Here is a 25,498-nt window from a genome sequence, read left to right as displayed (position 1 = left end):
AAACTCGCAAATGCCTTTAATCGAGTATTTTATTATCTTTTTATGATTTTTGAATAATTTTTATTTTTATTTTTTATTTTTCTTTTTTCCCTTCCCAACCCTTCCCCACTCGAAAATTGTTGTCAACCACAAGAACATACCCTCAAGAATTGACCATCATCCTCACTCGAAACAATACTATCCACGTTGTGGGTCACCCCTTCCATTGCTCTGTTCTTCTTGCAACGTCACTCTCCGTCTCGGCTCTACTACTTTGGGTGATGAAAGGAAGCCTAGAACAGGGGAGATATAGAGCTTGACACTAACCAAGACATTAGAGGGAGATTGGTTAAATCGGTTGGCAGGTCGAGAGGGTGACGCATATGGGGCCTAGATCTAGGCTTGCAAGGGCTCGACCTCGCTCGACCATGGCGGGGCTCGACCTCCCCGTCGCCCGGCGAGGCAACGACGATGAGGTCGAGCCCTCGCAAGCCTAGATCCGGTGTGGCGGGGCGCGTTGGGATCATGGGGAGGAGGGGGTAGTTGTCGCGGCGAAGGGCATGGAAAGGTGGCTCAATGTCGGCGGCGCTTTCTGCGGCAGCGTTGGGCAACAACCTTCCGGCGGGGCTAAAGGCGAAGGGAGCAGTGGGAGAGGGGAAGAGGAATTATGAACAGTGAGGGTAAACATGGAATTATGAAGACTGAGTGAAGGTAATATTGAAAATTCAAAAAAATCACTAATCCTTGGCACTATTGTTTGCGAAGAATGCTGAAAGCTCAAGGAAGCCTTGAAGCTGCCTTGGGCTTTCAGCCTTTTGAAGGCTCATATTGAGTCAAGGATGTTTTCAAAAAATTTGCCAAACACCAAAAATTTCGCCCAAAGAGCTTTGGACACTCAAAGCCCAATGGGAAAGTGGTTCCCAAACGTAGCCGATATCTCATTGGGCATTCCGGGTGCCATGAATTGGATTGACCGTAAGATAATATATGAAGAAGTTGGTCTCTTCTTCAAATTTGCTTTTGCGACTCCCAGACGATGTTTTAGGGCAACGCCCCTAATTGGTTTGTTGTGATAAAAATGCAAATGAGTTCATACCTTTTTCTGTTGATAAAATGTCCATCTATATAGAGCTTTAGAGTATTAATAAACGATTGAAAAGTAATTATTACGCACAAAGCGCGTGCCTAAAGTCCAGTATATAGAAAACGACGTGATAAGTGAACTCGGCGTGTTCTAAGGTGTGCGTTTAGTTCAGCTTTGCTAAAGCCTTTTGAGTACATGCAAATGGCATTTGGCAAATGTTTTATAGAGATTTGGGAAAATGCAATTACATTTCAAAGGCTTTGAACCCAAAGCAGATTTGGTTGGGCTTTGGAATACTGCATTTTCGAAACATAAAATGCATTTTTTCTTCCGACTTTGCCCTCACTCGACATTCATAATTATGAAAATGTCCCCACCTCACGTAACCTCACCGGCAAGGGTTCAGACCACCGACGAGACCAAATCTGGCCATGGGCAAGCCAATTTAGAGCTCACCAGCCACACCTGAGGTCTTGTGACCTTAGGCATTGCCTGGGTTGTGTGACCCAAGTAATGGGAGGCTGGTCCGTGGCCAAGTTTAGCCGGCAAATAGTTCGAGCTTTTTTTTTTTTATTAAAAAAAAGGGGAAAAGTCCTTTACAAAGTGTAGATTTTACCAAACGGCATTTAAGTCGAAGTTGCTTTCCAATGTGTTTTTAAAATATAATTTACCAAACACTATTTGCATTTAAATTTAGCCCAAAAGTCTTTGTATTTTCCCAAAAAATTTCCTCCAAAACTGAACCAAACGCATCCTGAATAAGCTCTTAAACTGATCTTGTGATGGGCTCAATGGCTCTATCCATCTCTTAGGAACTAGAATTCCTCCAAATATTTCCTAGAAAAAAACAATTGCTTCTATCATTTGAAATAATTAGTCAATTCAAAATATTTTCATTATCGACAACAATTTATTTCTAAATATTTTTGTAGACAATGCAAATAGTTTTAGTTTATTCATTTTTGTAAGCGATACGAGCGATCATTTTTAGGCAAACATCTTCTAAATTGTTCATTTTCCCTAAATCAAATGCACCCTAAGTAACTGAACAAGCAAATAATGTTTGCATCAATGGTGTTAGATGGCGCCGCGAGAAATTAAACGAGGCTTTAATTGTGCATTTAGTCCGGAAATGTAATAGTTCTTTCTAGTAGTTTTGTAGTTTCATTTCTCAATGAAGGTTTATCGACAAAGGTGATAAAGTTAACTATCCCATGTTTCTTCCCCCTTCAATAACACATGTAATCACCTATGCTCCAAAAGATTTTATGTTCTTCTTCTTCTTCTTCTTCTTCTTTTTCCCTAGAATCAATTAGAAACAATTAGATTTAATGTGACAATAGGATGCGCGACAGCATCAACAAATCGAGATGTAAGAATACCATGTTTACAATCTCGGTAAGTGGTGTTCTGCCTCTGCTACGAATTTCTAGAAAAGCATGTTTACAATCTGTTACTTGTGAATATTATGAAGCGAACAAGTTCATGCATTAAAACTGGATCAGACAAAGATGGATTGGGATACCTGCTGAGTCACAAAATAGGGATAAATGCGTTGGAAAGTGCAATTAAGTTCTAAAACATGTAAAAAAGTACGATTAAGTCCTAAAGCTTGTTAAATCGGTGAAATCAAATCTTCTCGTGGATTGCTCTTTTTGAAAATTTTAGGACTCGATTGTACTTTCGTGACAAAATTTTAGGACTTGATTGCATATTTTGAAAGTTTTAGGACTCGATTATACTTTTATGACAAGTTTTAAGACTTAATTGCATTTTTTGAAAGTTTTAGAACTCCATTGCACTTTCGTGACAAGTTTTAAGACTTCCAATGCACTTATCTCTATAAAATATGAACTTGTTGAGATATTGAGATCTATCATATTATTCGATATAGTTCATTCTCGTTGGTTTTTAATTCAATTCAACTTACACTAAATCTGATTTAGGGACACTGACACCATAAATATCTAGACTTCTATCAGTCTTACTATTGAGAATTTGAACTATTTTTAGTTGACCAAGTATGCAACTCTAAAAGTTTGGCTCAATGTGGGCATCCGTTGAATAAAAAGTTAATACCACGAAAAACCCCAAACCGGTATACTTGTAATAAATTTACCCCAAACTATCTGTTTGACCACAAAAAATTCCAAACAGGTACACATGTGACAAATTTACTCCAAATTATTTTTTAGACCACCAAAAATCTCAAATTGGTACACCCGTAATAAACTTATCCCAAATTGGTACATTGTAATAAATTTACCATCCGTTAAATTTCGTTAAATTCTACCATTAAATTGTTAAGTTGGATGACACATGGCGGTTGACTAGTGTACTAGTTTGCGATTTTTACTTTCTATTTGTCACAAATGTATCAATTTGAGATTTTCTGTGGTATTAACCCGATTTACCGAAAACTAACAAAAGGGTAAATTTGCAATACGTATACCAGTTTGAAATTTCTTATGGTTAACAATTTAATTTGAGGTTTTTAGTGGTAAAAAAATAATGTGAAATAAATTTATCACAGATGTATTAATTTAAAATTTTTTGTGATATTAACTCCTAAATAAAATGCCACGCGATGCTTTTTGGCAGAGTGAATCGCCTACTCGGGAAAAGTTACAACATAATTGCACACATGGCATGCTTTAGTCGGCAAAATTTGCGCCATCTCCATATAGGTGTTGGGTGACGAGAAGGGAGAGAGAGAGTCTCAACTTGGACGATCTTAGCCGTTCAAATATCTCTAATGACGTATCGTCATCTCAAGAGATCATACCAGATGCTAATGCGAACGATTAACATATTTATCCAGCGGCATTACATCCACGTTGGCATTTTTTGCCCATGTAGAGAGGTCATTATCCATATGCTCAGGAGAAATATTTGGTGATTTGCGAGCGTCGCGTCAATTTCTAATTTTTCTCTTCCGGCTTTTGATATCTGGCCGTCCATGGGAACCGATACTGAACAAGCCGTTGTTCCTTGTGGCCATGGCTCTAGATCAATAGCTTGCGCCCATGAGTTCCAGATCTGGAGCCATGGCCGTGAGCACGACAGCCATACCAACTCCTCCATAGTTGCTGCAGAACTTCCAGATCTGCAGCCATGGCTGCAAGTGGCGATGGTCAACTTCCTATCTGCAATGCGGACTACAAAGACGACAAAGAGGGTTGGACACCCTACAATGGCAGCCTCAGCCACGGCGCCGGTACCGGTGGTGACGGCAAAGGGAGGCGCAGATTTGGGCTCAAGGTGGCCATAGATGGAGGAGGAAAAGTGAGGTGGATGGAGATTTTTTATTTTGCTCACCTGAAACCCAATTAATATATATATCTATCAATTTGTGATTGGTTCAAAGTGAAAAACATGCACAGCACGTCAACAATTGATGATGTAACGCTAACGAACTACTGAATATTTTCTCATAATTTAGGGCCTCTCCAATGTAAAACAGATACAATCACCTTCTGTCGGTCTACTCTCTCTGTCTCTCTCAGTGCATCTGTGGCTCTGATACGATATGCAATGCTTGCCTGCTTCATAACTTGTGTCAAACCATTCCAGTTTGCCACGAATTCGGAGACAGACTCCAGGAGATCACTTCAGAATTCCTTCCGGCGGTTCTCGCAAGAGGCCAAGAGCGATTTCACTCACTCACACAATAAAATTGTCAATCATGTGCTGGATCACGTCTTCACCGTCTGAATTGATGCACTGATTTTTTACCTGGATATCAAGGAAAAAGTGTCTACAACAGCAAAATCTCGCGGTCACAAATTGCCAAAGAAGCACATGACTGTATAGTAAACCTCGATGAATTTTGGAATCACTTAATTGTTAAGGCGAGAGAGTGATTCCAATCGTACTTTCACGTGTTAAATACTCGCCTGAATGGTATTGTGAGCAAAAATTTGCTGTTTACTTCCGCTGAAGCTTACGTCTACACGTTCCCAGCTCAATGTGGTCAATCTTCTCAGCATTGTCTCTGCAATTATTCAGTGGAAATCAACGTTTGAAAGCTAACAAAAATGGGTAACAAGCACAGACACCAAAAATCATCGCTCTAAGTATTTCTTGGCAACATGAGAAAGTGCGAAACTTGTAATCAAATATTTGATGGAAAAAAAAAAGGTTCTTTTTTGATGTGTGTTCAGATAAGCACTCTCAAAGCAAATGTCTCCCATCTTCAGAAGGAAATATCGAAGCTCTCTCATGATCACGGCAAGATAACAATAAGTGTGAACGGCAACCACATACGAAGTGCGAACCTTCCAATTCAGCAGTTTTTCTCCTATCATTTTTATGTTCTGAAGAGTCTTCTTGCTCGGAAGAGGTTGTTTTTGCTCCTTCCACTTTTATAATATGTGGGTATTTTTTTTCAATTGCTGATAGATGTTCACGCTGGCAAAAGAGAGCAGCTCAAATGTGATTTTCTAGAGAGGTGATTCAAAAGGATTCAACAAATTCAGATTACCTTAGGAAGATTGCTCCGTTGCCTAAGCGATGATGTACTCCATCCAACTAGGTCTACCAGAAATGTCAAGTTAAACATAAGAAAAGGATGATAACAAATGGACCAGTAATGTCATATCCAATCCACCAACTGCTGAACGTCCTATAATAAAGTTTTTAAATGGTATGATCTCCCTACGCTTGATTGATTATAAGAACAACACAATAGAATAATTTGAATATACCAAGAGGATACGGTCACATTGTGCATTTGCATAAGCAACCCTACGCTTGAAGGACTTCAAAGCAGAGCTGAAGACATAAAAATACACACCTTAAGCATTCAAAGGTTTCAAGGACAACAAATGTGACACCTTAAGCACTCAAACATTTCAATGACAAAGAAAGTGAATTGATGAAAACCCACATAAATTTAATGTTTTCACTGTCATTGACCATTTGAAGAAGAAGAGGAGGTTTGCCGTCATCATTGTCTGTCAAAAACAAATGTCTACCAGTCCTGCCTAAGAACCCTGATGAATGGATAGCAAGCCTTTCCAAGGAGTTAAAGCCACAAAACATTGGAACCTGAAAAAAAAATCCGTCACGTCCAAGAACGACAAAAAAAGGAACTGTAATTTCGAGGTAATAAACATGACTAGGCACATGTGCGTATGTCCTATAGAACCAGGCCAAATCTAAACATCCTGAAAAAGCACCTAAGCAGATAAAATAACTTTAAACATCACACTGAAAAAGAAGACAGACTAGAATGACTGATAACCTGCTTGTGACCTCTTGAACCTAAATGAGGTGTTGCTGAAGTTATAAAATTCACAGGTTCCAGTCCGCAAATTTTATCTGTATTTTTATCTTCTAGGTGATGATTTGCAGGTTCTTCACTCCCACATTCTCCATTTACTTTAGTAGGTTCACTGGCTGGACCACTTCCATAGAGCTTTGCAACTGCATACCTTGCTACCAGACCACCTAGTGAATGACCAATGAATGAAATTTTCTGAACGGTGGGTTGATCCTTTACAACTGACTTAACCTGAAAGAAACAAGACACACTTCAAATTTTCTAAGCTTCGGAAGCCTTCAAGATAGGCAGATTCAAGGCAAGACTGAAATACAGAGGAATGAGAAAAAAGCGTCTTCCGGGCAATACAATGTACCTCTTCTGCTAATCTCTGCCCCATAACATCAACACCATCAAAAGTCAACCTGCAAGGGTTAGACCGGCTGCCTGCATTACACGTTATATGCAGCTCAGTCATATCATGGTTAAATCAGCATAGTACATGTAGCCCGACTACTTATCAAACCTCTTTACCAAAGCTATTGTTGATCACAAATGAATTTAAAAAAAAAAAAAAAACTGCTTAAGATAAAATTTTGCCAAGAACAGCTTAAGGACTCCAAGCATGCCAAACTGTTCCATGAACAACAGATCTTCCAAGTTGTGATAATGATTGACCAGCATTAAACCAATACAACTTATTCAACAACTGGGATCCTTTGAGGAGGCTTCAGACTAGTTGTGCTATGCTCATGACCATCCACCCAATTGAGAACTGAAGGACTGCAGAGACTTGCATCTGAATGATCCATTTCTTTTAGGTGAAGTGTCATAATCTGAGTGGAGGTAAGTTCACTCATTTAAGAGGTTCCCCATCTTTTATGTATCACGGAAAGCATCGGTTAAAAAGTATTCAAACAACTTCATCAGCTGTGCCTGCTTATCATGTACAGGGGGAAAAGCCAAGAAACCCGTTTGATCATGTATAGTCCTTTTCCACCATTCCCCATGAGTTCTCCAAGCAAAAAGTCATCTTTGGCTACTAAGCGACACAGTAATAAGATCAATGGGAACATACCTAGGGGCAAAAAAAAAAAAAAATGCTTATGCCGCTTATCATGTACGCCAGTTTGCCAGATCAGGATGAAACTGCCATCTCCCAGGGGATACGAATCAATTGAAGAGAATATAATAGCAGTTTCTCAACATTTTCAAATGCAAGCGATCAAAAGCAAAGTGAAAAACTAATCAAGTATGTCATGTACTCACTCCAAATTATGTTACCCATATATTATATTCGAGCTCTTTACTTTTCTAGAATATTACATGCCCTTCAGTAGCTTTTGCTGCAGAAACTTGTTCATTGTGGCTTGTCCTTCAATTCGCATCCTCAATAGCAAGAACCTACTCTAAATATTTGAAAAAGTAAAAGCATCTCAAAGCCATCATGTATAAGATTCGCAACCCAGAACTCACAGTGCACGACAACTTTCTCTGGATACTGCTTCACAAACTGCTTGGCAGCAAATCTCCAGTCCCGAGCACTGCACCCAAAAGAAGTACCAAAAAAAAGAAGCGAAAACGGCAGCGATAAGTAAGTAACAAAGACGCGTGCATTAGTCCAAAGATTCTGGAACGCCTCAGAAACATTTCAATCGAGAATCGAATCCCCGAAAAGCCTAACGTCATCGAAAACCAAACGCCGCACCCGGCGCAAACTCACCTGCCAATGAGGCCGTTAACCGTGACGATCAGGTGAGCAGGACGGGGACGCTCTCCGGGGACCTCGACCTCCATGTCGAAGCCGCCATCCTCGCCCGGCTCCGATCTCATGCAAGCGAATCTGGGCAAGTAGTAGGATTTGCTCTTCGTCCTCTTATTCTTCTTCTTCTGCTGCTTCCGAGTCTTCGGCTTCGGCTTCGGCTTCCCCGTCGCGTCGACCGTCTGGTCTCCGACGTCAATGGACGCGACGGCCTCGGATCCCCCATTTCCTGCTCCGTCTGAGGCCTCACACTTGGCCTCGACCTCCGATTCCGGAGTCGCCATGATCAGGCCTCCGATATTCGCGAACTCTCGATTACATTAAGAGAGAGAGAGAGAGAGAGAGAGAGAGAGACGGAGAGACGAGTCGTTGGTCCTGGTCAACTCAGCGAACGCCCTGTTAGAAAAGCTTGGTGACTTCGTGATGGGCCCCCTCCTAAAACGCCGTCGTTATGAACCCCCGCTAACATCAACGTGGCGGAGAAGGCAAAAGTTTGAATTTTTCCTTTAAGACGAACCGCCGCGCGATCAACTCAAAAAAGTCTCGGCCATCAAGTGAAAAGAGATTCAGACCGAACAAACGCGACTTTCGTCGGCAAACCGTGTGGGCCATAGCCTATATAAGGCAGGATCGATTCTCACCATGAAAGTAGAAAGCTTTCACCTCGCTTTCTCCCGATCTTTCGGTAGCTTCGAGCACTGACATCGAATTCGACTTTGCATGACCCAGAAGAGTCAAAGAAAATTCAAAGCAACAAGACGAGGCGAAATCCAACGTAGCAGCAGCAGCAGCAGCATCTATGGAAGTCTCTGGCGAATTGCATTTGCGCATTATGCTCAAGGCATATGAGGTGGTCTGGTCTAGAACTTGGAAAAGGAAAGGTTGCGCCACTTCATTATTAAAGCCGTCTTCTTCCACCTTCCATCCACAAGGGCAGAGCTACCACGTCATGACGCACCCGATTCCAGGAGTTCCTTTGGGACTGAAGTCGTCCCCTTTCCTTCCGGCATCCACAGGAAACTATAAGAAAAAGCAGTGACCCCATCAGCCATATTCAGATCTTAAATGATTGCCCCAACAGTAGTCAATTTAATTTTAAATATTTTAATTATGTCAATATAGTCTTCAATCTTTAATGATTTATAGGACCGTTGGTATTAATTATTACAGTGATTTTTGGCCGAAGTCGGTCAAAGGATTATATTAATATTATTGAAAAGTTGATGACCGAAGTGATCGATTTATAATAGATTTAAAAACTTTTGGACAATCTTTTCTTCAAATCTTCTAGCGGCATTAATGAGAGGATCATAAATTGTACCCAATGACCGACCCAATAACTTCGGATTGCTCTCACTCATAACTCATTATGTCAATTGTTGACGTGTGAGTTTGTCCCTTGGGCCTTGGGGTGCAAAGAGAAAAAAAAAAATGTTGCACCAAGGAGTTGGGAGGACAAGTGATAATGTAGTTGGATTGAACAGATCGAATTTATTAAGCGCGAGGGATTAAAAAAAATGTACCATTATTCAATCGTTGATTGTATCCTCTGTTGATTTACTAAATTGGCCGATTCGAGATTTCAGCTGTTTGCCACCAACTTGCTTTGTTTGTTGATGTCACGAGGACTTGAAGAGTACTATTCTCCTACAAGATTTCGAGTTTTTTTTTTTGGTCAAATGAGATTTCGAGTTTGATCAAGCTAATATGATTGAATAAAGACAATAAAGCTAGGGGTAGAAGGACCTCAAGAGAAAATTTAGGTCTTCTCACATAAAGTTTCTCAGAGATCATTAATAGCACTAAATGGAAGTTGCCTCGTACAAATTCAGATGGATAGACATATTATGTTAAGGTACAAGGTAAGAGATGGGTAGAGAAGTTATGTTAAGGTCCAAGGTAGGTGCACCAACTCAAGTGACAAGGGATGCTCGAAGGGGTTTATTCCAAGTCTAACATGAATCTTCCTCCCTTTTTTGTCGGCCTAATTCCTTAAAAAAAAAAAACTCTAAACTTTAGCTCTATTCTCAATTTTGCTATAAACTTTTTTTTTTGTTTAAAAAAAAATCCCATATTTTAAGTGTAGTCCTAAATCTGCCTCAGACTTTTCTTGTTCATAAAAAGTCGCCAACTTCAATTTTAGACCTAAATTTACCCCGAGCTTGTTTTTTTATTAAAAAAAAATCACTAATTTTCAACCTAGTCTCAAATATGCTCCCGTTCACCCTTCACCATTTTGTATGACTTGGCATTTCCACATTCGGTAGGAGATCCACATTAGCAATGTGATGTGCAAAATTATCTCTAAAATAAAACTATTCTTTAATATGGAAATTAGAGAAACTAAGGACGACTCACAGCGATTTTTAGATAGAAGGCCAACGAGGGCAGATTTGGAATTAAACCTAAGTTAGTATTTTTTTTAGACAAAAAAAAGTTGGCGGTAGATTTGGATTGGAGTTTGGGACAAATTTGAAACCGAACCTCAAGTTTGGGATTTTTTAGGGGATTAGGCCCTGTTTTTTTGGTTTGAAACTTACTAGCAAAGGGGCCATGAGCTCAAGAACTACTATGTCGAAATGGCAAACTAATCTCCACCAGGTCTTCGCTGTTGCTGAAAGCTAATCTTCACCAAAACCTCAGATAGGAGTTTGCTCCTAGTCGCAGGCTGAAGCAAGAACCATCTGTGATAACAACAGTAAGATCCGTGTCTACAGCACGTGTGCCGGAAACTTCACGATTCCTTCTTTTCTAATTCTCTTCGTCCTTCTTTTGGTCAGACTTCTTTTCTAATTCAAGCATCACATCGCATTACGATTCTGCAAGATAAAGCAAGACAAAGAAGAAGAAGAAGAAGAAGAAACATTTCTTCTTTTATCTTGAAGACGCGAAGGCTGACGACATCGGATCGCTGGCGATGATGGAAGGACTCGATTGCATGAAAAAGAAAATTTTTTTAAAGTATCAGATGGCATGAGAAAACCGAAACTTAAAGATCAAAACAAGACTTAGAGGAATTCTCCTGGTGAAGGAGAAGCTGGCGAAAATGTTATTGGCACGAAAATGCGGGAAGAAACATAGATTGCTTGGTGAATAATGTGTGCTGGTCGGTCCAGCTTTTGCGGGAGGCTGCTCGGACATGGGAACAAGCGTGGGCTTATAAAACGAGGAAGAATGACGATTTGCTACTACAGCGGTTCGGATTTTCGAAAAGACACACCAAGAGAATCACAAAGACTCCTCTGGTATGTGATGCACGAAATGTTCTTCTTTTGCCACTTTTGGTCGCAGAAAGATTATGGATGAATCACCAAAACCTCGATGCATGGGATGATTTGGCGATATGGCTTCTCTGTGTTGTTTCTTCTGTCATCACCTTCTGCGTCATCCTGTTTCAATGGGTTTTGGCAAGAAGCTTTCTTTCCTGGGTCTAGCGGAAGATTGAGTTTGTGCCCAGGTCGAGCTTTCGGCTTTGTTAAAATGTTGCGGCGGCGAATGGATTGCATATGCTGAATGGACCAGTTAAACTAATGCTTACATGTTCATGGAATTACTGTTCGTTTTTCCATCATTCCATGGTTCTTGGCTACTTCAAAATCGGTGCAGTAAACGCGTGCAATTCCTTCGAGGAAGTGAACACATTAGCTAATCAAATGTTTGATAATATGCACCTGATGCTTCCCTATTTTTATTTTTTTGAAAGGAAATGAGCGCCGGGGATGAGGACGTCATCTTGAATCCCAGATTCGAGGATGGGTTGAACAATTGGGCCGGACGAGGCTGTAAGATTGCCTTGCGCGATTCGATCGATGGGAGGATCGTGCCGCAGTCTGGGAAGTACTTCGCCACCACGATTGGCCGAACTCAGAGCTGGAACGGGATTCAGCAGGAGGTTACTGGAAGAGTGCAAAGGAAGCGCGCCTACGAAGTCGATGCCTTGGTCAGGATTTACGGCAAAAACGCCACCACTAGTACTGTGCAGGTCACTCTTTATGTACAATTGCCGGATCTCCGCGAGCAGTACATAAGCATAGCGAAGTCAGTTTTCCTCTCCATTCCTAGTACTTGCATACATTCGTAGTACCATAACTGAATGCTTATCATTTGTTGTCCCTAAACAATTAACACACCTCTCATTCCCTCCATTAGAGAATGCTTTAACTCTATCAATCGTGTTCGATATCTATGCCATTCGATATTTTGATCTCCAAGAGAAAAATTTCGTCTTTTTTCGCTGTGGAAGGCGATCTTTGTTCTGTTTAGCCTGCGCCTATTGCTACTACGTGGGGGATGCCAGATTCATATTTGCTGAATCGCTGACATTAAATGGTGTATATGCATTTCCAGTGTGCAGGCAACAGACAAGGATTGGGTGCAATTGCGGGGAAAATTCCTTATGAATAATTCGCCTTCCAAAATAATCATCTATTTCGAAGGTCCACCCGCCGGCATTGAGATTCTCCTGAATTATTGCGTTGTAAAGCACGCGGCGAAACCCCCTCCTTCTCCTCCGCCCATCATTGAGGTAGGCTTCGGATTCTTGTCTTACATTGTTGCGCCTTTAATGTTTTAGCTGCTTATCTTTCAGCTAAGCTCAAGTAATTTACTCGCTTCGATTGCAGGATCCGGAGTTCGGAGTAAACATCATAGCAAACAGCAATCTAGATGATGGGACTAATGGGTGGTTCCCACTTGGCAACTGCAAATTAAGTGTTCAAACCGGCTCGCCTCATGTCCTCCCTCCAATGGCGAGAGGTTCCCTGGGGCCTCACGAGCCACTGAGCGGTCGCTACATCCTCGTGACCGGTCGGACGCAGACTTGGATGGGCCCTGCCCAGATAATCACGGACAAGCTCAAGCTCTACTTGACATACCAAGTATCTGCGTGGGTTTCTGTTGGCGCCGGTGCTTTCGGCCCTCAGATTGTGAATGTAGCTCTCAGTGTCGATGGCCAGTGGGTGAACGGGGGACAAGTCGAGGCCAGTGATGCCGAATGGCATGAGATAGGCGGGTCGTTCAGGCTCGAGAAGCAACCGTCCAGGGTCATGGTTTACATCCAAGGCCCCTATCAGGGCGTTAACTTGATGGTCGCGGGGCTCCAGATATTTCCAGTCGATCGATGTGCGAGATTTAGATGCTTGGACGTGCAAATCGATATGGTACTAGTGCTACTTCTGCGTCATTTGTTTGACATAAGAGAAGGCTTGATAGGGGAATGCTTTGAATGAATTACACAACAAGATTGCCTCTCTCTGTCATTTGTGCAGATTCGCAAGCGTGACGTGATCCTAAAGTTCACGGCCTCAGAACTGAGCGGCTTGCTCGGCGCCATCGTGTTGGTCAAGCAGAGAGACAACAGTTTCCCCATCGGATCCTGCATAAGCAGGACGAACTTGGACAACGAGGATTTCGTTGACTTCTTCGTGAAGCACTTCAACTGGGCTGTGTTTGGGAACGAGCTCAAGTGGTACTGGACCGAGCCGCGGCAAGGGAACTTCAACTACCGTGACGCCGACGAAATGCTGGCCTTCTGTGACAAGAATGGGAAGCAGACCCGGGGACACTGCATCTTCTGGGAAGTGGAAGGCCTTGTCCAGCCATGGGTCCGGGCCCTGAACCAGAATGATCTGATGAAGGCGGTCGAGAACCGCCTGACGGGGCTCTTGACGCGTTACAAGGGAAGGTTCAAGCACTATGATGTGAACAACGAGATGCTGCACGGATCGTTCTATCAGGACAAGCTCGGTAAGGGCATCCGGGCATCCATGTTTACTACAGCACACCAGCTTGACCCGTCGGCTCAGCTATTCGTCAATGACTATCACGTGGAGGACGGCGGGGATGCCAAGTCGTCGCCTGAGAAGTACGCGCAGCACGTGATCGATTTACAGAAGCAAGGCGCGCCGGTCGGGGGAATAGGAATCCAAGGACACATAGATAGTCCTGTTGGGTCCATTGTCTGTTCTGCACTGGACAAGCTAGCCACGGTTGGACTGCCTATTTGGTTCACCGAGCTCGATGTGTCATCAAACAACGAGTATGTTAGGGCGGACGATCTAGAGGTCATGCTTCGAGAAGCCTTCGCGCACCCTGCGGTGGAGGGCGTGATGTTGTGGGGCTTCTGGGAGCTGTTCATGAGCCGAGAGAACGCGCATTTGGTCGACGCAGAAGGGGAAGTGAACGAGGCCGGCAAGAGGCTGCTCGACCTCAAGAAGGAGTGGCTGTCTCGAGCTCACGGGCTGGTCGAAGAGGAGTGCGAGTTTAGGTTCCGGGGATTCCACGGGACGTACGATGTCGAGATCATCACGGCATGCAAGAAGGTTTGCAAGACGATTGTCGTGGACGAGGGTGACGGGCCGTTGGAGGTGTCCATTGATTTGTGAATGCTGATTGTTGTCCAAATTGATTTGTTCATTTCTTGCTCTTGGGATTACCAGACAGAGTACCGCACCAGTATTCATGAATTTAGTCTCCGCAGATGGTCTGAATTGAAATGATTCAATTACTTCTAAATCGGTTCTTGAAAAAGAATAATAAAAGGTATTGGCATTACTTTGCTTCTTTAATACTTTCTCGATAATATAATATTTGCACTACTATGATAAGGCCATCCTAACCTATAAGAATTAGAACCTAAGAATATGTCATAACTTAAAAAAACAAAAACGTTCACCACCTGTGTCATGCCATATCGAATTTTGGACATTAGCGGTGTCGATGAACATATTTCAAAAGGAGAAAATTTATGTCGTTCAGGTGAACACCGTAAGAAATTATTAACACTTGAGTGATCTAAAAAAATAAAAAAGAAGCGTCGTACGAAAGTTATGATATTCGAAGTGTGTTTGTTGCTAAACTTTGCAAGTCGTATTTACACTTTCCTCGGTGTGCATTGATGGAAGTACTAATTTTGTAGCCCTTACGAAAGAAGAATCGCTTTGCTTATTAATATTTTCTTTATAGAACCCCGACCAAGCTAACGTGATAGTCCGACCAGGCTTGGCCGTTTCCTATCCTTGTTGGGTGCTCTTTGAGGGCTAAAATTGCCTTTGGGGGGTGGATCGAGCCTATCCAAATACACCCAGTCGGTCCCGCACCGAAAAAAGTACCAAAAAAGTCCTTAATCTAGTACATTGGTATCAGTTCAATTTTAAACATTTTAATTGACTCGATTTAGTTCTAAATATTTTTTTATTTATGTCAATTGAGTCCATTTGACTAATTTTGTAAAAAAATTCTGACATAGATGCCGGCCGTCCTACGTGGCATGGTCGGCACTTGCATGAGTATTTTTTTTAATTTTTTTTAGATTTAATTTTTTTCTTTTGTTTTTTATTTCATTTCATTTTGGCCGGCGAGGGTCACCTCGCCCAAAGTCAGCGAGGTCACGAATGCCCTGGGCAAGGTTCTTTGTGGCCCGGCTAGGAGCCTCGTCGGCCAGAATGAAATGAAAAAAGAAAACATTATTAAAAAAATATCTACGTTCACGTCGGCTGCGTAGGACGGTCGGAGTCAACGTCAATGATTTCCGATTAAAATTGTCCCGATGGAGTCAATTGGTATAAATATAAAAGGTTTAGAACTGAATTGATTCAATTAAAAGATTTAGAGCTGAATTGACGCTAATACAATAAACATAAGATTTTTTTTTGGCACTTTTCCCGTTTGACCCTTGTCCCTAGGCCTTTGAGATCCGGGTCTGTGCGTGTCTAGGCACCCCGGTCGGGTCTCGCCTGTGAGCATTTCGGAGGATCCGGTCTCTCTCGGGGTTGACACCGAGCCTGGGGATTCTGCTGGAACCATCTTATCGATCTACCGGGTATCATTTATCCTCTACTACCAATCAAAATGTTTCCATTTGCGTTCACTTCTGGTGAGATCGCACAGGCATTCTGAAGTACGAAGTACCGGCCCAGACGTTACTGAGGTCCCAAAAGGCTCGGCAACCGACTAGAATAGGGAAAGAAGAAAGACCTTGTTTCCATCCCAAAGGTGTTTGCGATAATGTTTGCGACAGTGCCGTACATAAGCTTATATTAGTTATCTTATCATTAGGCCAATACTGTTTAAGGTTTCGGAGACACGAGATCTAGAATGCTAAATATCACGTTAAAAGTAATTATTCTCATATACTCAATAAAAGAAATATCCGTATAACGTTATTTGAGATGCTCACAAAGTATCGAGAACCCGATGAAGAGCGCTAATGTCGACATGAAACATATAGCCCTTCCGGATCGGCGCAGTTGGTTGGGCTAGCGTAAGATTTTCACCTCAAGGACCGGATATTACTTGTTCAAATCTCACCAGCTGCGTGTAAACTAATTTTCATGCTGCCATCTAGACATGGCCACGGTCGGTTTGGGCCGGAACTCGGCTCGTTGATCGGGACCGGTTCCAAACTAGCAAAAAAAAAAAAAAAATAGGGAAAGAGCAATTTCTCTTTCCCTCCCCACCCAAGGGCTTACCCTACAACCGGTGATTCCGAATTGGAACCGGAACCGCCCCTTCAAGGACCGGTTCCGATTCCATAGTGGCCTCGAACCGGAACCCCCGGTTTATGAATCGGAACCGGCGGCTCACGGCCTGTGGCCATGCCTACTGCCATCAACAAGTGGTTTAATATTTTTCTGCTTCATATTAAAGTGCAGTCAATGAATCACGAGCATTGGCTAGAAGAAATTTACTGTGGACATGGCCGTATGGGTGCACTGAATTGTGAATTTTGGTGAACTAATCATTGATGTGTTGCTGCTTTTCAATTGGCTGAATCGATCAATAATGATGTGGTACTTCCGGTTTACTTTTTCCCCTCTAGCGCATGTACTTTTCTCATCAAGATTATAAAATTGACGCATGCTAGAGAAAGTGTGAACATTCTGGATGAACCGAGTTTTGGTTATGTATCTCTTAATTGACCCTATCCATAATTAATACCATCATGTTCTGATCATGTTGTTCATACGTTTTATATGGGAAAAGTACAAAAAATATCATAAATTTATTATATTGGTATCAATTCAATTTTATAAACATTTTCACACTGGTACTAATTGAATCCATTTGTCCAATTAGGATAGAAATTGCCGATGTGAACGCCGCTCATTGTATGTGGTATGACCGGCACTGGTTGGGACATTCTTCATACTTTTTTTTATTTATTTCAATAGCATGTGCAGGCACCGGCACAAGCCACAACTAGCGAGGGTTTGGCCTCGCACGGGCAAGGGCGAGCGTCCGCGAAGGCGACCATCGCTTATTGGCCATAGCCATTGCTACTGTGAAAAAAATTCAAAAAAATTATTAAAAATTATTTTTATAAATTATAAAAAAATGTCAACTTCAAAGCTAGCCATGTCATGTAATACAACCAACTTTCATGTTAATAATTTCCAGCTTAAATTGGCCAAACGTACTCAAATGGCACCAATTAAAAAAATGATTATGACTAAATTGATCCAATTAAAAAGTCTAAGATTCAATTGGTACAAATGCAATAGAGTTAAAACTTTTTTGATATTTTTCTTAATTTATCTTGAGCTCAGCCAGAAAAGATAATAAATTACATCCGTAGTGTCTCAACTTATTCCTTACCCTAGGATAGGTCACTCAACTTCTAGTTTTTATGAGTAGGTCCCTCAATTTTACTCTCATTCAAGTAACTCTAGCATTTGACCCCCGCCAAAAAAAAAGTAACTCCAGTCACTTTCAACCAACCTACACACTGAATATTTTATCGAGTTTGAAATTTTGAACCGGATGTTAATATATGTCACATCGCTTGTTCAAGGGGTTTAGACACCCTTTTTTATATGTGTGGCCAAATTTTTATGTTGAACTTTCAAACACGATATCATAGCTATATTCCGTCCCAACTTATTTCGCATGTACGGCCTCCTTGATTGTTGAGCGTGGTGTTCATATGCATTTCACTTTTGATTGATTGGTTACCGTCACATGATCCGTCCATCACAAACAGTGTATTCTCATTTGATTGGACCAATTTGTAGACCAACTGGGGAAGTATCCAACCTCTTATCATTATGACCAAAAAGAAAAAAATACTCTTATTAATGACAAAAAAAAAAAAAAACCCTCTGATTTGCATATCGTTACAATGGTCACTGGGATCCAAAGTCTGTAGATTCAAGCCGACAAGAGGCAAATACCTTTTCGTTATTCTTTATAACGCGCATGAATTTCACTACCAATACACGTCATCCATAAACTTCCTTATCCTAATTAATATTTTTCCATTGTTGCCCGTCATCGGAGGTATTAATTTATCTAACCCCAGCTTCGAACATAACAAGCGAAACTTGATTTCTCTATGGTAATGTGGCGTAATCTCTTGATAACATAAGGTTTCTGACAGCCTAACAATGAAATGATTATTATGGAGTGGGGGAAATTACCTAACTTGTCGTCGTCATCAACTCCCAAACGACTAACTTGTTTCCCACCTTATGACAAGGTCCAGAAGCTATCTTGTCTCATGTTTCAATGTTTGTCTCCTCGGTTCGATTCTCTGGTTCGTTCATGTACCTTGGCTTTAGAAAAAGGGATTAATTTAAATCTTAAGTTAATCGCGCATCTAAACAATTGGATGTACGTGATGCCATGAGAGATTATACATCGATAGCGCTATTGACGTCGACGACCCACCCTCCATAAATTTCTACACTAAAGTTTGCTTAATTAGCCATGGGCAGATAGTATTTTGTTATGAAATGAATAGCGGCACGCTTCTTGTCATTTATCCTTAGCCATTTTCCCCTGAGACATTGTGCTTATGGTTGATATATTCGGTGTCGTTCTCGATCCGTTTGCGTTTTCAGAGGAGGCGATTGCGCTCTCAGCTTCGAGTTGGCGCATATTGGAGCCGAAGGTTTAGACGTGTTCGATATCTCGCAACCCTCTTCGCCCCATAATAATGGGTTTCATTTTTCTTTCATCCACAGGCGTTTTCATGCTTTGCCAAACTCCTTGCGACCTTAAGCTTGGTACTATCCAGGTGGGAAAAACCCCAGAGGTGACTGCAATGAACAAACATCTCACTCAACGGCCTAAACGACGGGAATTGAATAGATGGGTATCCGTCTTTTGCCTAGAACTTGTTTAATCATAATGGTAAGAAGCGTTGATTCCCTCTACCAAACGATTCTGTTACGTAGAGTTAGAAGTCGATAGAACTAACTGCTCATTAGTGTAATCATCATTAATCAGATTCAATAAATGTAACTAAGTTGACGGCTTAAAGATCACTTGAGCATCTGTGTCTTTCCTAAATTTAGCTAAGTTGGGAAATAGCATCAACTGCTACTGACGATGACAAGTTGCCAACCTTCTCACTTTCCCATCCTCATGCTATCTACACATCCATGTCATCCTCTAGGTTCAACATTTAACCAAATCAGAGGTCTATGTAGCCGCGATTAACAACACAAAGACGTGAAGGGTAAGCCTCAGTACAAATTCATCTCCTCGTTTAATTCGCTTAATTTACTATAAAATACATTCACAATACGATAATTTAAGACGAGAATTAAAACGCTGCTTAAGGGCTGATGGAAATTATGCATAGCCCGCAACATAAACACCTAATTTAATAGATCAACCTTGAAAGAGCCCGATATTTACCTTCCATGAACAATTCATATAGCATCATATCCTATATTCACAATAAGTATATCTCTATGCAATGAAAACTTACCGGCGAGTCACTAAAGTGAGTCCACTAACCAATTGATAAAGTAGAGAGGCCCAGGTGAGTATTTATGCAGAAGAAGAAGGAAAGATCCAAAACTCAGTATTAACTATGTAAGGTTTCTTGCCTAAAAAGATTACGCCTAACAAGCGGCCGATGGATGAGCCGGCCGGTTCGGCCAAAGTCGAGATTCATTAGAGAAAGGGAAATCTGGATGGCCGATCCTTTCGCAAGAAGGGCACAGAGGGAGAGCGGCCGCGGGGATCTGCCTATAAACCGACGCGGCCGGCTTCATCGACTTGAGCTCTTGCAACTCCTTTCTCAGCCTCCTGTTCTCCTCTTTTAGGGTTTCGCAGCATTTCTTCAGCATCTCGCACTCTACTTCAGTTTGTTTCAATTTAGTCCTACGGAGTACAGAGTACAGGAAAGGAGATACTTTACTGAGTAAAGCACAACCTTAGTTGCTTATTCTTCCCAAGAAAAGAAAATTAATTATAGAGAGACGAACATTTTATGCTGTGCAAAGATGGATATAACGAAAAGGCATGGAGCAAAAGATTGCATAGGATGAAAGAAGTTCTCTCTAGGGCTTTAATGGACCGACCTGGCTCTCCTATTCTGGAACCACACCTCCACTTGCCGCGGGCGGAGATTCAACTGGTTTGCCAAATCGTGCTTTTGTTTCTGCACGAATTCCAGCCGGAGAAGAAGAAGAAACATGAGTAATCAAAACTGATGGACTTGATGCACTACAAGTCTTGAGAGAGAGAGAGATTTACAGTGTTGAGGGTTGTGTGCACTTTGAAGCTCTCTTCCAAAATAGAACTTTGTGCTTTAGAAAGCCTGAGTTTCTTCCTGGGGCTGAACTCATCGTCATCTTCGACATCGGGAGTCGCCCTTGGCGAGATCACCACTATGTCAACCGCGTCCTCTTCTCCTTGCTCCATCTTCTCTCTCTTCACGCTGCTCGAGTTCGAGAACGAGGACGCTGGCCCGCTTGCCACCGTCGTCCCGGCTTCTTCTCCGCTTGAGAATCCTGGCCCTCGCACCTCTGCGCCGGGTAACCCTATCGTGAGGCACGCGACCCAGTTATCACTAAGCTTCACGAGCGGCTTCTTGATCTTGATCTCGTGATCTCCGGGATCCCCATAGAAGCCTAAACCAAGATTGAGACTCGTGTCGAAGGGGCGATCAGAATCCATGGCGGACGCGCACGAGCGTAACAACGGGTTAAATCAAAGGAAGTCGGAGCATCTAGTAATGTATATATAAACTAGGGTAAAGAACAGAAGATAGAGAGAGTTCTGGAGGAGAAGGAAGAAGAAGAAGGGAATGTGAATAAGTCCTTGTTAGTGAGGGGTAATGATTGGTTCTTTGAGAAACGAAGAATCGTTCCCCATCCCTCTGTGATATCATTGGCAGTATGACCTCGACAAATTTATATTATGTATACAATGTATTGAGGAGGGAATTTCTTTGTTATATGGACATGTCCGGACAAGAAATTGTTTCCATAAATAGTTTTATAATTACCAAAGCTAACTAGCCTATTTTGTAAAATAATCTTTGTGATTTCTAGCACTATTCTTCTTGTATGTACCGATATATCTAGAAAAGATACGCAATATCTTAGGTTCTGTTCGTTTCATGGAAAATTAGTGATTTCAAAAATATTTTTCTAACCACTAAGAGTTTGCCCTAGTGGCCATTCTTCTCACCTGGAATGGGGGAGGTGGGGAGCTCAAATCCCAACTTCAGGGGAAGTTGGGTTGGGGACGCGTAAGAAGGGAGTAGGGTTTTGCAACCTTTGCATACATATAACATACACGGTAGCTTGTAAAATAGAATAGAATAGCACCAGACCAAAATATATGTATATATATTTCTAAAATTGATCACATGTATCACTTGAAATAATTAATCAATGAAAAATATTTTCCTCACCGACAGCAACTTGTGTCCAAACATTTGTGCAGATGATGAAAATCCTTTTTATTTATTCATTTTTAAGAGTCATTTTTCAAATCACTAATTTTTCGCTAAACAAATGGAGCGCTAATTAGACTCGAAGTACGGTGAGACCCACAATGAATTTCATAATAAAAGCTTAGTAAAGAAATTGACATTTTTAGTCAATTGCGTATTAGCCTTTTCTAATTACCTTGTTGGTGAAAAGACTCTATCTTTTCGTAGAGTTTGATGTGGAAAGTGTAACGTGTGGACAAAGCAAGATAAGATCACAAAGAAAGGAGAATGATCCTATCAACTCCTCAACTTTCAATTTCGTTTCCTTTTTAAGCTTATGATTATCTACTTACCTTCTTTATGAGAATTGCCCAAAGAAACTGTAGCATAGCAACTTCCACTAAACTCAAAGAAGGATTGAAGTGATGTCATGGAAAATTTGTTGCCAAGTAACCAAGTTTGCATTTCCTATAATTGATTTCCCTTTATCAACTCGCCAAGTTTGGATTTCCTGAATTCAAATATTATATCTTTGTCAATAGAGATGGATTTACGAACATTCTTATAGGATTTAGCAACATTACTAGTGAGATCCTAATTTCCATTAACCTTTTTTTCTCCATCAAATCAAGTGGCCTTTTTTGCTTAAATGCATTCAATTAATTCTTTCCTTGATTTTCTTTCTTACAAAAAATGAATGATTTGAAAAAGATTTATTGCTAGTATCATTTGAGATAATTAGTCCTCACAAAATGCTTACATTATCGACAACAATTTATATCTAAATATTTTTGTGCACGATAAACATATTTCGGGTTCATCATTTTCTAAACAATACGAGCGATCATTGTTAGAAAAATATTTTCCAGACAATTCATTTTCCTTGAAAACCCTTAATGTTGAAGTAGTTTAAAGTTATCAAACATGCCATTGTATCAAGTACAAATTTTTTTATTGCCTAATTCGATTATCATACAAGACATCGATTGGATTAAATCTTAAAATAAGGCTGCGTTTGGTTATCGGGATATAAGCCATGATATGATATGTTTTATCTTATGCTATGTTTGGCGGTTGTCCAGGATAGGATAAATGGGGATATAGTTAGGATAAAAAAATCCAAGGGGAGAAGGTGGGATAGACCTAGATAGGATTTTTCAAAAGAGCATATATAAAGAGAATCGGATTTTTTCCATAACCACTATCTCTCCTCCCCGTTGGGCCGCCACTCTAGCGGCTGCGGTTTTTTTTTTTTTTTTTGGGAGGGGGGGGAGGAGGCTATGGCTCTCCGGTGGCTGCGACCATCAAGAGTGGCCGCCTTTGCGGAGACACCCGACCGGGGTCTCTAGCTGCAAAACCGGGTATCTCCACGACCTTGTTCTTTAATTGATTGTTTAGTATGATATGAGGTCAACTCCCTCGTTCTTTAACCGTTTGAACCTTTCCAACATTCGAAAAGGGTCTCATCATGTTATGAGAAACTCGAGATCAAACATCAACTTTCAAAAGGGTCTCAACATTCGAAAGGACTCTCTTGGATGACTTGCATCTTCAACTTGCCAAAATAGGCAAAATAATTAGATTATTCAGCAGTTGTTTACTCATTTGGCAAGACAACGAGCAAGGTCAATGGGTCATTCTCAAAGGATTTGACTCCAAATCAAGACCCCCAATTCTACGTAGTCTGCTCCGTCGATGTTGTGCTCAATTTAGATGACTCAAACCTCTACTTAACAATAACTCACTCAGAACTAATCATTGAGTAATTTTTAAAGCATCGTGATGTTTCAATAAAATAGAGTCGATCTTAACCGTGTATTGCCTCTGTTTATCCAACTTTAAATCCGTAGTTCACCAAATAGTATATAGCATATGACAAAATCTTTGGATTTCTTATCCTATCATATTCAATCTTATCTTGACAAGAAATCCAGACGACTAAATGCAGCCTAAGTGATTAGTCACTAATCCTCTCGGGACTAAGGTGACAATGGCATCTCATCTCACCAAATGTAAATTTCAAGTGGGACTCGGAATGTTACTTTCTTTTGTTTTCACAAACTCATAATGTGAAATGCAATAATGAGCGCGCACGGCCAAGTTGGAGACTAGTGAGATAATAATGTCCTCCATTATTTACGACTAGCCTTCTTTTAGGGGTCGGATTGCGACTTGCCTATTCGATCTTCCCTGTTTCCTTTTCTCTAGCACCGACGCGAACTGTTGTTCAATTAAATGGATCGTGTTTGGCAAATTTACAAAGATGGAATGATGGGAAAGATACACCTGTTGTTTCGCTAATCAAGCTTGATTAAACTGATTTGATTGCATGAAGAACAACGCAGACCGACATTCATGAACCCCCGATTCGTTTTTGTTGTTTATTTCTTTTTTCTTTTTTGTTTAGGCACGATGATATTCCTGCTTGAGTTTCATAATTAAGTTCCCGTCTCTTTAATCTCAATTAATGGTAGGCCATCCATTGTAAGGTAAGGACAATCGCAAGTACTTGAACTTTTACTGGTTATGCAAACGAGTACCTGCACTGATTCTCAAGTTGTGTGCTTTCATAACCACCGTTGGATGCGATTTCAAGAGTGGAATAGAGTACCTATACGACTGACGAGGGGTTATCAGACTTCTGAGAATTTACTTATATTTAATTGCACATGCTGCGCAATAGATGGATAGTGGGTAAACAGACGATTTGCATCCGCTTCTATGGTGAAAATTGCTCTAATGGAAGTAATCCATGCATCTTGCACTCATAGCACTATTTCTTAATTTATCTGAAGAAGGGCATCTTTGATTTCCTAATAGATTTTACCGTGGTTAGAAGTTTTCCGCTATAAAGGGACGGAAATCACGAAAATCCAAAATCCCCCTCCCCCACCAAGAAATAACCCCACAAATGAAAGATAAAAAGCGAGAGAGAGAGAGAGAGAGAGATGATCTAATGAGATCCCATTTGGTACGGCTTATCCGCCGACAAATCCCACAAGTTGAAATTATTCTACGAGGATAATGATTGGGAGATTTCACATCGACCAACATCTAACTATTCAACTAAAATAAAAAATACTGGGAACTTTTCGCCCATTGGAAAAACTCAAAAGTTGTTGCATCCTGCGCCGCCCATGGACACAAAGGGAGAGACTTTGAATGACACTACTCGTTAGGTCATGAAAAAGCTTGTTTAGTCATCCTAGGATAAAATAATCAATGTTTAGATTACCCTATCTCTCCAAAATCCTTTGAGGATAAGCATAATCTCGAGTGTGTGATTACATCTACGAATGTAAACTATATTACCAAACAACCGAGCACAACAAATCATTTGGACACTTAGGTGACGATTGGATTACTCTAATATAATCTTAGTCATGCGTACTAGCTACACATCTTATTGCAAAGTTTATTAAGGAAAAGAGGGTGTTGCTTAAAAATGAAGGAAGCCTGATCAAAAAAGCACAAGTAGTGCAATTTCTTTTTCTTCCATCCTCCCGTCACCTAATGTGTTGTTCGTTGACAAAGGTGATGGGGACCTTAATGACTTTGATTATTCCTCGATTAAAGGTCCACGTGTCGGAGCCAAAGGGGAGTCCACTTTGGCTGACGGCATGGGAGGGAGCAAGGAGACAAGCTAGTGGACCACCAATGATTTGTCATGATTGATGGAGAATTTGATATTACAGGTGACTCGGATGATTATGATGAGTAGGAGATTTTTAGGGTTTT

At 41.1% G+C, this 25,498-nt stretch overlaps 3 protein-coding genes across 3 annotated transcripts; 1 reads left to right on the top strand and 2 right to left on the bottom strand.

Annotated features, from left to right (window-relative positions):
* Positions 1-4,542: 4,542 nt before the first annotated feature.
* LOC115739594 (putative lipase ROG1) lies at positions 4,543-8,496 on the bottom strand. The gene is made up of 10 exons (XM_030672768.2): positions 8,050-8,496; positions 7,803-7,870; positions 6,703-6,773; positions 6,309-6,578; positions 5,952-6,112; positions 5,781-5,836; positions 5,547-5,599; positions 5,341-5,473; positions 4,960-5,057; positions 4,543-4,798 (listed from the first exon to the last, which is right to left on the bottom strand). The coding sequence occupies exons 1-10, from the start codon at positions 8,370-8,372 to the stop codon at positions 4,727-4,729; spliced, it is 1,305 nt and encodes a 434-aa protein (XP_030528628.1). The 5' UTR covers positions 8,373-8,496; the 3' UTR covers positions 4,543-4,726.
* Positions 8,497-11,070: 2,574 nt separating this feature from the next.
* Positions 11,071-14,640, top strand: LOC115739592 (endo-1,4-beta-xylanase 1). The gene is made up of 5 exons (XM_030672766.1): positions 11,071-11,333; positions 11,792-12,126; positions 12,436-12,613; positions 12,711-13,247; positions 13,356-14,640. Exons 2-5 carry the CDS (start codon positions 11,795-11,797, stop codon positions 14,469-14,471), a joined length of 2,163 nt encoding a protein of 720 aa, XP_030528626.1. The 5' UTR covers positions 11,071-11,333; positions 11,792-11,794; the 3' UTR covers positions 14,472-14,640.
* Positions 14,641-19,723: 5,083 nt separating this feature from the next.
* LOC115739630 (homeobox-leucine zipper protein HAT22-like) lies at positions 19,724-21,089 on the bottom strand. The gene is made up of 3 exons (XM_030672837.2): positions 20,575-21,089; positions 20,400-20,479; positions 19,724-20,199 (listed from the first exon to the last, which is right to left on the bottom strand). Exons 1-3 carry the CDS (start codon positions 20,995-20,997, stop codon positions 19,938-19,940), a joined length of 765 nt encoding a protein of 254 aa, XP_030528697.1. The 5' UTR covers positions 20,998-21,089; the 3' UTR covers positions 19,724-19,937.
* Positions 21,090-25,498: the final 4,409 nt, after the last annotated feature.

Source organism: Rhodamnia argentea, chromosome 2 (assembly GCF_020921035.1).
Source record: "Rhodamnia argentea isolate NSW1041297 chromosome 2, ASM2092103v1, whole genome shotgun sequence".
Taxonomy (NCBI): domain Eukaryota; kingdom Viridiplantae; phylum Streptophyta; class Magnoliopsida; order Myrtales; family Myrtaceae; genus Rhodamnia; species Rhodamnia argentea.
The sequence above is the reverse complement of the archived record's forward strand: the minus strand, read 5'-3'. Positions and strand labels throughout refer to the sequence as shown.

Excerpts from the sequence above, each read along its gene's own strand:
- LOC115739630 (XM_030672837.2), bottom strand. The coding sequence starts at position 20,997 with ATGGATTCTGATCGCCCCTTCGACACGAGTCTCAATCTTGGTTTAGGC. Across the intron at positions 20,480-20,574 it reads TGCACACAACCCTCAACACT|AAACAAAAGCACGATTTGGC; the intron begins GTAAATCTCTCT and ends GAATTCGTGCAG. Across the intron at positions 20,200-20,399 it reads TTCCAGAATAGGAGAGCCAG|GACTAAATTGAAACAAACTG; the intron begins GTCGGTCCATTA and ends TGTACTCCGTAG.
- LOC115739592 (XM_030672766.1), top strand. The coding sequence starts at position 11,795 with ATGAGCGCCGGGGATGAGGACGTCATCTTGAATCCCAGATTCGAGGAT. Across the intron at positions 12,614-12,710 it reads CTCCTCCGCCCATCATTGAG|GATCCGGAGTTCGGAGTAAA; the intron begins GTAGGCTTCGGA and ends CTTCGATTGCAG. Across the intron at positions 13,248-13,355 it reads TGGACGTGCAAATCGATATG|ATTCGCAAGCGTGACGTGAT; the intron begins GTACTAGTGCTA and ends TCATTTGTGCAG.
- LOC115739594 (XM_030672768.2), bottom strand. The coding sequence starts at position 8,372 with ATGGCGACTCCGGAATCGGAGGTCGAGGCCAAGTGTGAGGCCTCAGAC. Across the intron at positions 7,871-8,049 it reads GTTAACGGCCTCATTGGCAG|TGCTCGGGACTGGAGATTTG; the intron begins GTGAGTTTGCGC and ends TTTTGGGTGCAG. Across the intron at positions 5,474-5,546 it reads AACGGAGCAATCTTCCTAAG|CGTGAACATCTATCAGCAAT; the intron begins GTAATCTGAATT and ends CTCTTTTGCCAG.